The sequence below is a fragment of the Rhodamnia argentea genome, chromosome 11 (assembly GCF_020921035.1).
Source record: "Rhodamnia argentea isolate NSW1041297 chromosome 11, ASM2092103v1, whole genome shotgun sequence".
Lineage (NCBI taxonomy): Eukaryota > Viridiplantae > Streptophyta > Magnoliopsida > Myrtales > Myrtaceae > Rhodamnia > Rhodamnia argentea.
This window is the reverse complement of record NC_063160.1, coordinates 18862506-18878789: the sequence shown is the minus strand read 5'-3', so window position 1 is coordinate 18878789 and position 16284 is coordinate 18862506. Positions and strand designations below refer to the sequence as shown.

Sequence of the window (16284 nt, the reverse complement as noted above, 5' to 3'; positions counted from 1 at the left end):
GCACAAAAATATGTCGGGTCGAGTGATGAACCGGATCGGATACATAAAATTCAAGACATATTTAACAGGGTCTTTGACCGCGCCTTTCCTCACGGTCCAATCATAGCCCACCAGTCAACGAGGCGAAGGTGGTTCCAACGTGAGCAGCTTGCAAAAGAACAAAATAAGCAATTTTTCTCTTTCGTTTTCTTCTGGTTCTTGCTTGATCGTTGGACTACACGCCAAGAGAAAACAAAGCAACGAAAAGAACAGACTTTCAGAGTTCGCCGATTCTGGATTCGTTCGAGTTGAAGGACCAAAGTCTAGCGTCTCGTCGATTCGGAGGCATTGACACTTGGGCGATGAGTTCGTGGGGAAGCAACAGAAAATAGGAATTCGTCTATGAATATAGGGACTTGTCGGGAACACGGCCGCAACAGGGATTGACAATGGAGCTTTGCAGCCGCTCGTCGAGGGGTCGTCTTGGCGGCAGAAAGCAGCAGCACTTACGATCGAGGGGTAACAGCCTCCGGCGAGGGTGAGGAAGCTTGGATCTACAAGGATGGATGTCGGCTGGACTTTTGGCACCGAAAGACCACCGCTTGGAATATGGTGTTGCGTACGGGCAGCAGGTCATTGATGGAAAAGCACCGAAGCAGCAGAGATCATTGACGTCCTCCCAAGCATGCCTCAAGAGTGAGGGAAAAAAAAAAAAACTCTCTCACCAAATTAACGCAAAAATGTAACTGCATGCGGAAAATTAAATCTAAAAATAAATTAAATATTTTTTGTAGAGACTAAGGTTAGCCTCTAGTTTTTATGCTAATTAAAAATAAATAAAAATTTAGATGTCAACATACTTGTATTCCTTCTCTTATTTTGGAGCACAATTTGCCTGCTTCACTAGTCTTGTGTCATAACGATTGAACTCCATCTGGAACCCCCGATGCTTTGCTCCATAGCAAAAATGGCATTCTTGACGCTCTACATTGACAATGACAAGCACTCAAGCAATCTCTGATTGCTTGTAACATCAGAGTAGGTAATCATTTCCTTTTTGGCAGCCTAAAGAGAAATCTTAGCAAAAGTGCAACAAGACACGATCAGGCTTCGTGGGAGAACCCAGTCGATATGTTTCAAGCGAGTCCAAATATTATGACTCAGTCACACTCTTTTTCTCAACCTCCATTCCACAAACGAACAGCAGCTGCTATATTCAGGGGAGAAAAAAAAAATATTTCTAGACGTAAATATTGCAAATCAATAGAGTGAACGGTAATGATGGACTCACCTACCATGTGCGGCCTCCCAAAGATCTACCATGTCTTGGCGTGCGCACCAAACACTCCTTCTGATCATACTCAATAGTAATGGACTCGATCACACTTCTTAGAACGACCGTTATCTTTCTTATATCATTGAATGTTTGATCATCAAAAGAATCTGTACCATGGCCTCCAAATGGTCCCACAAGGGGGACGAAGAGAGGAGAATGGATCTAAAGTTATTCCAATTGAACCAAGATAAGGATCCCTTACCAGCTTCTTCAATATCTCATACCACTGGTTTTTCCTACTAGAAAGAAATGAACCAAATCTCTTAAGAACCATAGGCAGACCGCCTGCATAGTGGACAAGACTTTTGGACAACTCTTCATACCCTTATTTAGGTTGGTCTTTGCCAAAGGCGTGGCCACTCATAAGTTGGAGTGATTCCTTAGAACCCAGTCCAGGAAGCATGTAGTTATCATCCTCTTTGAGATCTTTCAGAAGCCATTCTTCTCTTGTAGTTATCAAGATTCTACTTCCATATTGGAACCATTCTCGATCTCTAGGGCTGAAAAACTCTATTTGGTGCTTCTCAGTGATGTTATCGAGAACTAGAAGGATTCTTTTCTGACATAGCCTAGTTTTTATCTCGTTGATGTTGCTGTTAAGATCATACATTTCTAGACCTTGTACCTTAAGAAGATCGTGGAGAAGTCTCTTCTGAAGAAGTAAAAGAGTATCTTGGTTTGCAACTCCGACATTTTCAAGTAAGCTAACAACACCTTCAAATTCCATATAAAGGCGATCACAAACGACTTTAGCCACGGTTGTCTTAACAATTCCTTTTATTCCCCATATTCCAACAACACGGACATCATCCTCTGACCCAATTTTCAGCAACGATATCACATCGTCTACAAAGGAATCTACTCCGATAGCATAGGGGGAGCTTGTTCTGGGAATAGTCTCCAAGGGACGTCCAAGAATTTGCTTAATGAAGACCAATTGATCCCCATAGTTCAATGTGAAGAATAAGTTCAAATACTATCGCGACCTAAAAATTAATTTAGGTTAATAGATTATTAGGTTAATTAGGTGAATTAACTAACCTAATACGGACTCTCTCAAGCCCTACCAATTCGCAACTCAGGTTTGATTTTTTTTTAAGAGCCTCCACTAATCTTTTTTGGTAGGTAGATTAGATACCTAAATAAAGTACTGGAGCATACTTTATTTTCTACTAACCAGAGAAATTGAGTTGGAGAACTTGGTTATGTTAATTAAAAATTAACGCCTTTTCGGTACCAATTTCATGAAAATATCTTTTTGACTGGTTTATATGAATTGGATGTTTTTTTTTTTTTTTTTTATTCGAATTTTTTTAATGAATTTGAACAAAATTAAACAAGAATGCCCATAATATACCTTTAATTCCGAATTTTCCAATAAATCCTCTCATTCTCGAATATCCGGGCCAGAACAAGATTTTATCCGTTACATCCTCGAGGATACGAGCCAGTACACGAATAAATATATAGAAATTGTTGACGCCTAAATTTTGACTAATCTATTTTTTGCATAAAAATTATAAAAAATCATATCACATATTTATTTTTAGCGTACGTTGCATTGGCATATAATTGGGCAAGCAGAACACTTAATTTAGCATGCGTCTAGACTAGGCACGGGATGGAAAAATACACCGAGAATACTTGAAACTTCAGGGACTATATTGCAAATACTTAAAACTTCAAGGACTGTATTGCAAATACTTGAAACTTCAGGGACTGCATTGCAAATACCAAAAGAAGATGGAGAAAGGAAGATAATGAAGGGAAGGTGATGAAGAGAAGATGATGAAGAGAAGATGAAGAAGGGAAGATGATGAAGGGAAGGTGATGAAGGGAAGATGATGAAGGGAATGTGATGATGAAGGGAAGGTGATGAAGAGAAGATGAAGAAGGGAAGATGATGAAAAGATGATGGAGAAATTTGGCTATAAAAGAGGGAGAGTTCTTGAGAATTGAAGAGGAAAATTTTGGTGATAGAAAAGGGAGAGAGCTCTTGAGAAGAGTTTTAGGAAGGGGTGGAGTGGAAGAGAATTGAGAGAGTTTTTGAGAGGAATTTTTAGAGAGGAAAAAGAGAGTTCTTGAGAAAAATCAGAAGAGAAAATTCGAGAGTGAATAAAAGAGTTTTAGTCGAGCATCATCTTCGACGAGTCCCGACACATATTTCGCCCATCGCAACCCAACAACGCCATTGCTTGCCATTTTCGACGACAACCGCGTTCTTCCAGCTCCGAGATCTTGAAGGGAACTATAACGTGTATGTGAGTAAGATTTTGTGTAATAGAAGGTAATCATTTCCATCTCGATCTACAAAAATGTAATCGTTTGGTTTGAACATTTGTTTGTTTATTTTAGACATGCCACGTGTTCCAAAATTTAGCATTATTACGTGTTAATTTATTTTTGTAAATACTCGTGATTGGCTGCGTTTTCTTTCTTTCTAAATCATCCATTGTGTATATCGCACAAAGTTCAATGTTTTGCATTCTCATAAAAAGAAGAAAAAATCAAAAAAATTGCATCTTTGAATTTCAAGTAAAATCCATCAAAATTGCCAAATCAAATATTTTTCATGAAAATAGTACCGAAAGGGCGTTAGAGTAATCTAGCGTAACCAAATCCCCGAATTCAAAATCTCTGGTTCGCGGAAATAAGATAGTTTTCTCCCGCTATTTTATTTAGGTTTCTAATCAACCTACCGAAAATGATTAGTGGCGACTCCAAATTCAAAACACATTGCATGTTAATTATTTGAACCTTAAGTTGCGATTTGGTATGGACTTGGGAGAGTCCGAGTTAGGTTAGTTAATTAATTAACCCGATAATCCATTAGCCCGAAAATTAACTTGTTTATTTTTTTTAGGTCGCGACGACTTAGGCGACTCACTGGGGACCCAAAGAGGACTTAGGCCGAGATAATTTCATGAAAAAGAAATCAATTGATTTGGTAAACTTTGGTTGAATTCTCATTCTTAGGTGTTAAATGTTTTTGCAGATTGGGAGTTATAAGGGGAGGAGTGATCGGCTAACCCTTTGTTTTGCAGGCTTGGTGAATTGGAATTGTGATTTAACTTTTGAATCATTGAAGCGGTGTTTGCCTTTAATTGTTGTGCATGATTTATCGTATTTGCACTACACTCGCACACAACCCGTGACCGGACTCGGGGTCACACTAATAGTTTTAAGATGGTATTTAGATGGTTCTTTAACCTTGGCGGTAAGGTTTCGCTAAAGGTTATCCCATCTGGATCCCGAAATTTTTTTTCAAAAAATGGCTCAAGGGTTGTTCTCATGCACGTGAGGCTACGATGCATGATAATTGCCCTTGTCGACCGAACCAAGCCGAAGTGATTGTACCCGACTAGTCATGACTATTGTACGCGAGGTTGCGACTAGTCATGATGATCGTGCGTGAGGCTGCGACATGTCGTTTCGTTCATCATTTCACTTTGCAAAAGCCTTTTGGATAGATAGAATAAGATTTAAACTCACAATTCATGCGCATGTCTTTGTGATTGACATTTTCTTCCTATGAACGGTAATTTCTTGTCTCTTTTACCCTATTATCTCATTTTTATTTTGAGCTGGTCCATGGTTTAGGAGTATCGTTGTCTTATTTCCAATTTCGCACTTTGCTTCCGTAGCTTTTACAATTTCATCGGTTGTCCTCAATTCTGATTTGGCTTGTTCTTGTTGTGCGATTTTTACTAAATTCTACGATCGAGCTTTGAGTAAGTGCCAAACACAAAAGTTGTAGACCTATGTTTCAACTAATATCTTGCAAAATTTCAGAATTAAATTCATAATTTAAGATGGCTTTTCGTTTTTTCAACAACATGCGGTTATAACAGTTTTCTGAACGTGATTTTTTTGGAAAGACACATTAAACTGATTTGATCCGTGCATTTCTAGTCCGATTGGCCAACATAAAAGTTGTTCATCATCTTCTCAACTATAAGCTCGTAAAATTTGGACATGTTTTGATCAACGTGCAAATTGATACGGATTTTTTCATAAAAGCGGACAAACTGAAAATTACATGTTTCAATCCTTTGGTTATGATCACTTTATTCGTTCGAGTCTAGAGGGATGCCATGGACCGGCTCGCTATTCTTGCTCCCTGTACTCATTTTGGGTTTGTTACTGCGTACAGGTAATTTGTCACGGATCCTCTACACATTACTCGATCGATCGCAAAGAGGATGGCCGACATCAACGCTATCGTCGGTGCTGCCCTAGACGAGAAACTTGGCTCCTTGACCGAGCGCTTTGAAGGGATGATGTCCCGAAAGATGGAAGAAATGATGGCCACCTTCACCGCCAAACTTCAATCATCCGTCGCCGATCCGCCATTCCTGCTCTAATTCCTCCTACGGACAACGTCGGTAAAGCCCTAGAAGCTACTCCCTATCCGACAATGCCGCTAGAAGATGTGATCATCACCGGCGTGAACTCGAGCACGCCGCCCGTAGTCCCGATCCCTCAAGCCAGCCCTACGGCCCTCGGATTGAATGGTGATACGGCTAAGCTGTTGGCCCAAATGGAACAGAGGATCCGAGAAGTCGAGGGGACTCACAACATACCCCAGATTGACATGTCTGTCTTTTCAAAGGTCATGGTGCCGGAGAAGTTCAAGATGCCGGACTTCGAGAAGTATGATGGGACTTCCAACCCGGTTCAGCATGTCCGGATGTACCAGGCAAGAATGAACAAGCATGCGACCAACGGCCCTCTAATGGTCCAGACTTTCCAAGCTAGTTTAAAAGAAGCTGCTATGAGGTGGTATACGGACTACGAGATCTACCGGATGGATGATTGGAGGCAGCTAATGCTTTCATCAAACATTTTAGCTTTAACTTGGACGTGCGACCACCGAGAGAAGATCTTGAACAGCTTGAGATGAAGAGAGGAGAAATAATCAAGCAGTATGCTACCAAGTGGAGGAACGTAGCATCTCGGCTGAAACCGGTCCCTCCCGAAAGGGAGCTCATGAAATTGTTTGTTTCCACTCTGCCGCAAGGTATGAGAACCCGAATTTTGGGATCCGCTGCCACGACATTCAGCCATCTCATCGCAATGGCTGAAGAAATCGAGAACGGTATGAAGAAAGGCTGGTACGATGATGTCACCACAACGACTAAGAGGTTTGCGGTAAGAAAAGACAAGGAGCCGGCCCCACAGGTCAACATGACCTACGGCCAAAAACCCACGACCCGGACGCCGGTCGTACGGGTTCCAAATCAGCAGCAGGCCAATTTCGGGGTGCAACGACAAAGAGAGAATCAACGGTCCCCTCGGCGGTTTACCCCTCTACCAGGAACCCCGTCGCAAGTACTCGCGGTTCTACGTAAGAGAGGTTTACCGACTTCCGAGCCTCTACGACCCAATAACACGAGCTCGCCAAGATATGATCCATCAAAGAAATGTGATTACCACTGCGGGGAGCTTGGACATGACACCGACAAATGTTTCGTGTTGAAGCATCGGATCCAATATCTTCTTGATTCTAAGGCATTCTCGTTCCAAGGCAACAAACAGCCAAATGTCTAGAATAATCCTTTACCGGATCATTACGGTAAAATTAATCTTGTATTCGGGTTGGGAATCGGACGGGGGATACATGAGGAGGGGAACTTAGTGGATTCAGAAGTATACGACCTAGATGAGTCCAATCCAGATTATGAGGAAATTCGAACGACATGAGGAGATCAAGCCCTTGACCGGTGAACAAACCGTCTCGGTCAACCTAGGCGATGCGGAAAACCCTAAAGATGTTAAGATCGGGGCAAACCTTTCCAAAGAGATGACTGAGCACTTGACTAAGCTCTCGAAGGATTACCAGGACATTTTCGCCTGGTCATATGCAGATATGCTCGGTCTTGACCATTCCATTGTCAAACATTGTTTGCCGACGGATCCTTCGGCTAAGCCGGTGGTGCAAAAGTCAAGGAGGGCCGGACCAAAATTGGTCCAGAAGCTCAAGGAGTCAGATCGCTCACGGCGAAAACAAAGTGGGAAATCTGTCGCCGGTGTTAGCAAGTAACACTGCCCAATTCGAGTATCGATTGCTCGAAAAATCAGAAGATTACTTTGATGATGAGCTCACCACCTTGATAAGCCGGTTCGGAGCTGAAGGACCTCCCGAGTTGTGATCCGAAGCAAGTGATTATAGATCCTCAAACAACGATCGTTGGTGTATGATCAAAGACAAAATCGATCGATCATTGGAATGGCCAGCAAAAGAGGTGGAACCAATCTCGCATGAATACTCCTTTAATTCCATGTATAGTTCCCCTGCATGGGATATTTTTTACTTTCCGGCTGTCTAGAATTTGTCTAGAGTTAAAGGGCGAATTTTCTCCTATCTTATCAAATGCGTAAGTTCCTTGTTAAGCTAGGCCCGTAGCAAATCAATTTGTGGACGACGCCCCTGAACGCCCGTAAAGAGAGATTCCGAATAGCCTTACTTGGGAGAATACGAGTAAAAGACCAAGCGGGCTCAAAGATGGGTAACTCCGTATCGTCCCAATTGGCTCTTAGTCATTTCAAACTCTGATTTAAGCTTATTTCATTCTCAACGGGGGATTGCCAACTGTTTTGAGAACAATATAGCAAAAAGCGAACCAACCGTGGACGCCAACATCACCACGACCTAGTGGTTGGGGGAATGACAATGGTCCGAGGCGTCCCAGGTTCGATCCCGGGATTTGGCATCAATGTACAAATATTAATAAAAACCTTTTTGCTTCGCAGTTCAATGCCGATTGAAACTTAGCCCAGATGGTTACAAGACCGGAGAGATAACATCCCGGACATACAATCCGATCCAGATGAGTTGATCTTTTCAAATTCAAAGTTCGCAAGGAATACGTACAAGGGTAAAGCGGTATCGTTTCAACTCGTTTAGAACATGAGAACGTACATTGACGCTTTCCCTTTTGATTTTTACAGGGGTCACTGCCTTTCCAAATAGGGAAGTATCCATTCTCCCCGAAAAATTAATGAAATAAGAAATTCCCGGAGCCTTTGACAATCTCATGTCTCGAACCAGATAATGAAGTTTTGCAACTCATTTGCATGAGCAGGGGCAACTCCCAATCCACGCCCCTAAGAAGTTTCTTATGTGCTTGCGAATTCTGTCCACCAAGATAAAAAGTTGCTGCATTTTATATGCTCAAAAACACTCATACATTGCATAGTTTGCGCATGACTGTTCCTCATGTTTAATTTATCAACTCTGAATAAGGAACATGAACTACATAAGATACATCGAATGTATGGAATGGGGCGGACAGGGATGATGAAAGGCAATCCTTTCCCAAACACGTCCAATTTTTTCAGGCGAGATGAACGGTGGCAAAATTCCGCATTCCCCGAGGTAAAGAGTTTTCTCGCGAAAGGTACGATAACCGAAGTGACGGAGGCGTTCATTTCTCTATCCTAAACACTACATGTTATCCATTGATTACCCCTTTTGAGCGGTGGTTTCATTTCTTTACTCCTGCCAAGAACCACCCCACATCGGGGTCCAGGCGAGTTAATTCCAGCAACAACATGAGGTAAATGGTTAGAAATTTTCTTGCTCGGACTAACATTAATCTTCGGGTGTTTCTTTGCATTTATACTCGAAGTTTAATTCAAGTGCCTTAGGATGATGAAGAGCATTCATTTCTCTATCCTATACACTTCATTCTTTGCATAGCCCACTTGAGCCTGCAAATTCATTTCTTAAACCCCCTGTTGGTGATCATTTGCTCATTCCAAAGGCGAAAATAGCATTTTCCCAAGGATTAGAATTGGAGATGGTCGGGTCAAAAGAGAATTCCCAAATGGACTCATTTCTTGTGTGCTAGATTTTTTATATTTTACATAATTTTTGTAAATGTTTATTCTTGTTGTAATTCCTGGTTTAAAATCATGGGATTGTCAAAAAGGGAGAGGCAAACTCAGCTTAAAGGAGAAGGGCCCACTCTCGAAAAAAAAAAAAGCAAAATAGGGAGATGTCGAAGAGCTCTCAAAGAAAAGAAAAAGAAAAAAAATCTCTTCTCGAAAGAAAAAAAAATGAGAGTCGGGAGTAAGAAAAGCAAAGGCTGATCTCATATGAAAATTTCAAGCATAGGAAAAGCAAAGTGCCTACCAAAAGTAAGGCCAATGCACATTCATTTGTAAAGTACTTCTGAATTTTGAATGTACATTTTTGCACGTTAAGTTCCATGTACATGTTTGCATTGTGTCTCTTGCAAATCCTCGACAGACACTTGTTGTGAAGAAGACTCCCCAAGAAATCGGTTGCAAAGTGCAATTTTCAGTAGAAAACTACCATCCCTCATTCAATGATGGTATTCTTTCTCAAGACATTTCCGAAGACCAAGATCGGTGACTAGTCGGCGATGATCACCAACGTCAAGCCCCTTCTCATTTAATTTCTGAGCCAAAACGAGCCTTTTCGTTCCTCGGTCCCCAATCCTAGCCTACGTTATAACCCTCCAAAGTCTCTTCCGATTAGGGCACTTGAGTTAACGTAGAGTTAAATGATTTTAAGCATCACTCGAAGAAGTTCGAGCAAGATTATTTCTCTCTCATTTTTGCGGGGCTCTTGACTTGTAAATCTGGAGCGAGATGATGAAGAAATTCATTTCAAAGACCTTGACTCAACTAGAGTCCCCTTTGTAAACCTTTGACCTAGCCCTCATTACGGTCCTAATCAAGACCTCCCGGATCGGCTCGGTCGTATCAATTGCGAGATTACTTGGATCCTTATCGAATGCGATGATGGAAAGATTGAGTGATTTCTCTTGAATCCTGCAGACAGGATAAATAGATTTTCTCGAGAGTGAGAGAAAGCCCTTTCGGATTGAAGTCCCCCCATTCAGCTCACATTCGAGGTATTCGTAATGTGAGAACCTCCCTGGACAAAATTGGTAATGCAAACTTAACGGAATGGTTATGCATGAACCATAGTATGAGTGATTGCATTATACTCATTGTTGAATATGTTTGTGTGTGTTACCTCTGACATTCTATTATAGGTAATACATTCCCAATGTTCGAGTTCTCTCCCAAGGTCTCGAAATTCATCCAAGGATTATTGAATGAGCAAGTTTTGCTGGCAAATGCCTACCAGGTGCGATACGAGCAATCTGTTTCGTTCCTTGATTAATCGTTTGGAGAACCCGGGTAAGTTTTCCGAACCCCTTTTCAAATTAACAACTCTTCTGATGATAGTTGTTATGATTCAATTCGGGCAATATGCCCCTTTTGTACTTATCGATTCCATTCGATGGTGCTCCTATCAAATATTGTTCAATTCGGGCAATATGCCTCTTCTATCGGGACGTGAAGACATATGCACTGGCGATCTTGACATCTTATCAAATCATAACGACGTAGCTCTTATGATTTCGTTCTCGAATCACGAAGACGTATGCACCGATGATCTTGACCTTTAGTCGGCTCATAATGACATAGCTCTTATGATTTTCGGCTCCTTTATCAAATCATGAAGACATAAGCACCCATGGTTTTGATCCAAACCAAATCATAATGACGTAGCTCTTATGATTTTGTTTCCCCTTTGTCGAATCGTGAAAACATATGCACTGGCGATTTCAACATTTAATCAACTCACAACGACGTAGCTCTTCCGAACTTGGTTCCACTTCTTTCGACTCACAACGACGTAGCTCTTGTGATCTCAAACGACACACATATCTTGCGCTATCTTGCATTAGGGAGAAGTCTCTGATAACAGATAAGGCACCGATACCTTAAAATCCTTGCATCTGCAAAAAGAAACTTGGAAATTAAGAAAACCATTAGCTTACGAGAAATTTGGTAAAACATGTATTCTTGTATGCGATCCATGTGCAGGTTTCTCTAACATGGAAAAGAGGAATTATGACACATGTTATTTACAGTCTTGCATATCATGCATCACTTCATTACATTAAAAAAATGGGATTAAAACTCCCGCCAAAAAGTTCATCCATAATTTGCACTGTCAAAATTTAGGATTCAATTTTGTCTTTGAGCGGAACCTCTACGAGCCTCCACTCAAAGAGGGGCAGCTGTTGACGCCTAAATTTTGACTAATCTATTTTTTGCATAAAAATTATAAAAAATCATCTCACATATTTATTTTTAGCGTACGTTGCATTGGCATATAATTGGGCAAGCAGAACACTTAATTTAGCATGCGTCTAGACTAGGCACGGGATGGAAAAATACACCGAGAATACTTGAAACTTCAGGGACTATATTGCAAATACTTAAAACTTCAAGGACTGTATTGCAAATACTTGAAACTTCAGGGACTGCATTGCAAATACCAAAAGAAGATGGAGAAAGGAAGATAATGAAGGGAAGGTGATGAAGAGAAGATGATGAAGAGAAGATGAAGAAGGGAAGATGATGAAGGGAAGGTGATGAAGGGAAGATGATGAAGGGAATGTGATGATGAAGGGAAGGTGATGAAGAGAAGATGAAGAAGGGAAGATGATGAAAAGATGATGGAGAAATTTGGCTATAAAAGAGGGAGAGTTCTTGAGAATTGAAGAGGAAAATTTTGGTGATAGAAAAGGGAGAGAGCTCTTGAGAAGAGTTTTAGGAAGGGGTGGAGTGGAAGAGAATTGAGAGAGTTTTTGAGAGGAATTTTTAGAGAGGAAAAAGAGAGTTCTTGAGAAAAATCAGAAGAGAAAATTCGAGAGTGAATAAAAGAGTTTTAGTCGAGCATCATCTTCGACGAGTCCCGACACATATTTCGCCCATCGCAACCCAACAACGCCATTGCTTGCCATTTTCGACGACAGCCGCGTTCTTCCAACTCCGAGATCTTGAAGGGAACTATAACGTGTATGTGAGTAAGATTTTGTGTAATAGAAGGTAATCATTTCCATCTCGATCTACAAAAATGTAATCGTTTGGTTTGAACATTTGTTTGTTTATTTTAGACATGCCACGTGTTCCAAAATTTAGCATTATTACGTGTTAATTTATTTTTGTAAATACTCGTGATTGGCTGCGTTTTCTTTCTTTCTAAATCATCCATTGTGTATATCGCACAAAGTTCAATGTTTTGCATTCTCATAAAAAGAAAAAAAAATCAAAAAAATTGCATCTTTGAATTTCAAGTAAAATCCATCAAAATTGCCAAATCAAATATTTTTCATGAAAATGGTACCGAAAGGGCGTTAGAGTAATCTAGCGTAACCAAATCCCCGAATTCAAAATCTCCGGTTCGCGGAAATAAGATAGTTTTCTCCCGCTATTTTATTTAGGTTTCTAATCAACCTACCGAAAATGATTAGTGGCGACTCCAAATTCAAAACACATTGCATGTTAATTATTTGAACCTTAAGTTGCGATTTGGTATGGACTTGGGAGAGTCCGAGTTAGGTTAGTTAATTAATTAACCTGATAATCCATTAGCCCGAAAATTAACTTGTTTATTTTTTTTAGGGCGCGACAGAAATACAACATCCCTTCTCGCTAAAGGACAGAATACGAATTTCTATATTTAAATCATCATCCCATCCCATAAGATCATGGGCGTGGCGTGTGATTTAATTTTCCGACGGGACTAGGCACCAAGGAGCATACATTATAGGCAGTTTTGTTTAAAGATGTGCAAATATTTACTAAATTTTTGAAAATCCTTAGGGGATTCCGAAATTTTCAAGGAGATAAGCTTTTATGCACAAATAATTCGCATATCTTTTAATTTTAAGAAAGTTATCACTTAGGATTTTCAAGATAATTGAGATAACTTCCAAATCTTAAAGATTTCTTCTATATTTCCGAAAATTTTAATTAGGCCACGAGATATTGTTCTAATATTTCGAAAATATGTCAATATCTTACAAGATATGATTGAAATTCAGATTACCTCAAAATCCATCACCAGAAGATATGTAAAGGATCCAAAAAGATAAAAATCATATCTCAAGATTCACTCAGAAATCTCGAACATGCAAGATTAGGCGGCAAAATCGTTCAAGGATATCCTCATAGTGATCTGAAAATATATATACTCAATTCAACCAAGCCAAGGGATAAGCATCTAGCATTCATCATAGATTTGAGCGTGTACCCTAAAAAAAACAGCGTTGATCAAATCATTGCCTTAAAAAAAAAAAAAACACAGTTTCAATTGAATCTTATCAATTCTCAAGAAAAACATCATTGAATCTAACCAATTTTATGAGCTTCGTAAAACCAGCTAGAACTTCATCTCACGAGATCCTGTTTTTTTTTTTTTAAACGTGTGACAGAAATCAAAATCTTAATATGTGAAAATTGTTTCTGAATCTTTGAAAGAATTTTTCCATGTTCACGTTGAAGTGCAGCAAGCAAACACCCTTTAACCCACGTAAAAAAAAGCATCTAAAAAAATGTAAAATTTACACTTTCATGCTTTCGCATGGCCACCAGTCATGAACATGCAAGACGACAGGAATTGAGCAAAGGAAACGTGCGAACAATGTGTCAGCTTCAAAAACAGCATGAATCACGTGTAGAACAGCAGCTAAAATCAATCAAAGACTCACCTTTTAGCTCCCGCAAATTCCTGCATGAATTGGTTATCATAGAACATGCGAAAGCAAATATTTTCAGACCAAACAGCATGCCCATAGTAACAGAAACAGCATTGAAACAGCAAACAAATCACCCAGAAAATATGCTTATTTCAACCCTAAAAGTGCACGAGAGTTACCTTGATTCGTCAGGCAAAAATTGAGCCGATTCGTGATGAGAAGCAAGCTGGGCAGCACCTCCACAATGGACTGGAATACGGGCAGCATGTTGGCAATTTCTAGGACTTAGATGGATGACCTCGGTGGATCTCTCTAGCTCTCTATTTTACGTGAATAAGATGTGTGAGCAGAAAAATTTTGCCGACCCCTTAACCGTCGGCATAAAGATGTATTTATAGAGAAAACTAGGGTTTTGAGTTGTAGGATTTATTTTTAACCGTCGGATTTTGATAAATAACGGTCGTTGGATTGAAATTTCTACTCTTGATGGGCTTATTCTTTAGAATTTCGAAATTTAATGGGGGTAATAGGGCTTGGCCAAATTCCTCAATTTAATGGACTTATATGCACGAATTTAAGGCCTAATCGGGCTTTAATTAATTAAATAGGTAATTAATTAAAGCCCCTTTCATTTAAAGAGCTAAAATAGGCTGATTTAACTTTGAATTAAGCCCAAACCCATTAAAAATTCAAAAATCCCCCTTGGTGGTAAAAAAAAATGATATTGATGCCGAACTACACTCGCCTCTGACCTAATTGCAGGACAGAAAATAAATATGCAATACATGAAGATTTAATTTTTGTGAGAATTATAGTTAATCCTCATTTTATGCTCATACAAATGATTCTCTGAAAATCAAAATTTAGGTGTCAACAAATATTAACTATAAACCCGGAGAGGCCATCAGCATATAAGCAAGGAAAACATGAACTAAATTCAATCAGCAGCAGAGTTCAAGTCGAGCACCAATATGAGCTTTTGCGGTGAGTGACTAAAACGACTAAAAAGAACATAAGTTTCTTGCGGAGGAAGACGGTGCATTACCATTAGCGTCATTATTCAAATGCAATCCCGATATGTTCCCAGCTTCATTAAGCGATTCCTTCCACTTCTTCCCAGCAAATCGTCAGTATGGCTAGCCAAACACTTTCCGAAACCATCCCTAAATCGCCCCCTCTGTTCCCGAACGTCCCCTGGCTCAACATCCTAGAAAATGGTCAGAACCACCTGTCCGAGCCTCCTGCGACACTCCAGAATCTCCACCAGCTTGTTCAAGCACCATCTCGAGTCCGCGTAGTTGGTGGTGAACACAACGAGAGAAACTTGGCGTGGCGCAGCTCGGACTCAATGGAATTCCCGGTCTCCACCTTGTCGTTGTCCTTGAAGTAGTAGATCCCCGCCTGCTTCAGCGCACGGAAGAGGTGGGCTGCCAAGGTCCTCCTTATGTCCTCGCCTCTGAAGCTCACGAACACGACGTGCTTCCACCGATGAACCGAAGAGGAAGAAGATGGAATGCTTCCCTCGATTTCTTCGATACCCATGAGGACGATGTGTGATTTGAGTGAGAGACTGCGCAAAAGCTCGGAACTTTTCATCTCGCAGGCAAAGTGCATATACAAGAGAGCGCAGCTGCAAGTGGTGAATGAGAAGGCATCCGTAAACCCTCTGTTTGAATCGTCAAACGAGATCATTAACCGATGGCTGTTAAAAAGCTTGAGCTTCGTCTGCGCGGCACAGACGTGTCTGAAATCCCAAACATAGATTTGAAGCTTCAGAAGTACTCGCGTTGATTGGTGGAAAGAAGATCCTTCGAATCACTCGACATTTACTGACGTAAACACAATCTACATGGCTGCTTGTAAAAACAATCAACTCTTTCCTTTCCCTTCTCTCTATGCAGAATCCAGAGAGTTAATAACGACTAATTTCATCTAATTTTTTGAACTTTTTAGACGTGGTAAGTTTTTAACGTGTCGTATTTATATAGTGACTCATTACAAATAAAATACAATTATGAAAATGTTCCATTATACATATAAATTACACATTAATATAAGTAACTTATATAGAGTTTAGTAACTTTCTCTACTGTTCCTCTACATCGATGGGCAATTTTCAAATATAAGTTTAAACTTATTGGTGGTAAGTTTAGAGCTCTAAAATTATCAAAAAAAAATATTATATATATAAGTTCAAAAAAACCTCACAAAGTATTTCCCGCCTCACCTTCTTTTCATTGCGTCCTCACCCTCTTTTCGATCCAACCCACCTCCGCTGACTTCCGTCACCGCCCACCGCTAACCACCGACACCCACCGCCGCCGTCGGCAACCGCCGACCACCGCCATCGCCAACCACCATTGGTCACCGCCCATTGCTGCCCACGACCATCGCCCACTGCTTCCCACCACCTATCGCTAGCCATGACCACTGCTC

At 40.5% G+C, this 16284-nt stretch overlaps 2 protein-coding genes across 2 annotated transcripts in view; both read right to left on the bottom strand.

The window, feature by feature from the left end:
- Positions 1 to 16284, bottom strand: part of LOC115726607 — a 78991-nt gene that overhangs the window by 52407 nt on the left and 10300 nt on the right. The gene's annotated exons all lie outside the window — the stretch shown is intronic.
- On the bottom strand, positions 1417 to 14968 carry LOC115732420 (disease resistance protein Roq1-like). Its single transcript, XM_048272198.1, has 2 exons — positions 14894 to 14968; positions 1417 to 2260 (listed from the first exon to the last, which is right to left on the bottom strand). Exon 2 carries the CDS (start codon positions 2040 to 2042, stop codon positions 1641 to 1643), a length of 402 nt encoding a protein of 133 aa, XP_048128155.1. The 5' UTR covers positions 2043 to 2260; positions 14894 to 14968; the 3' UTR covers positions 1417 to 1640.

Excerpts from the sequence above, each read along its gene's own strand:
- LOC115732420 (XM_048272198.1), bottom strand. The coding sequence starts at position 2,042 with ATGGAATTTGAAGGTGTTGTTAGCTTACTTGAAAATGTCGGAGTTGCA.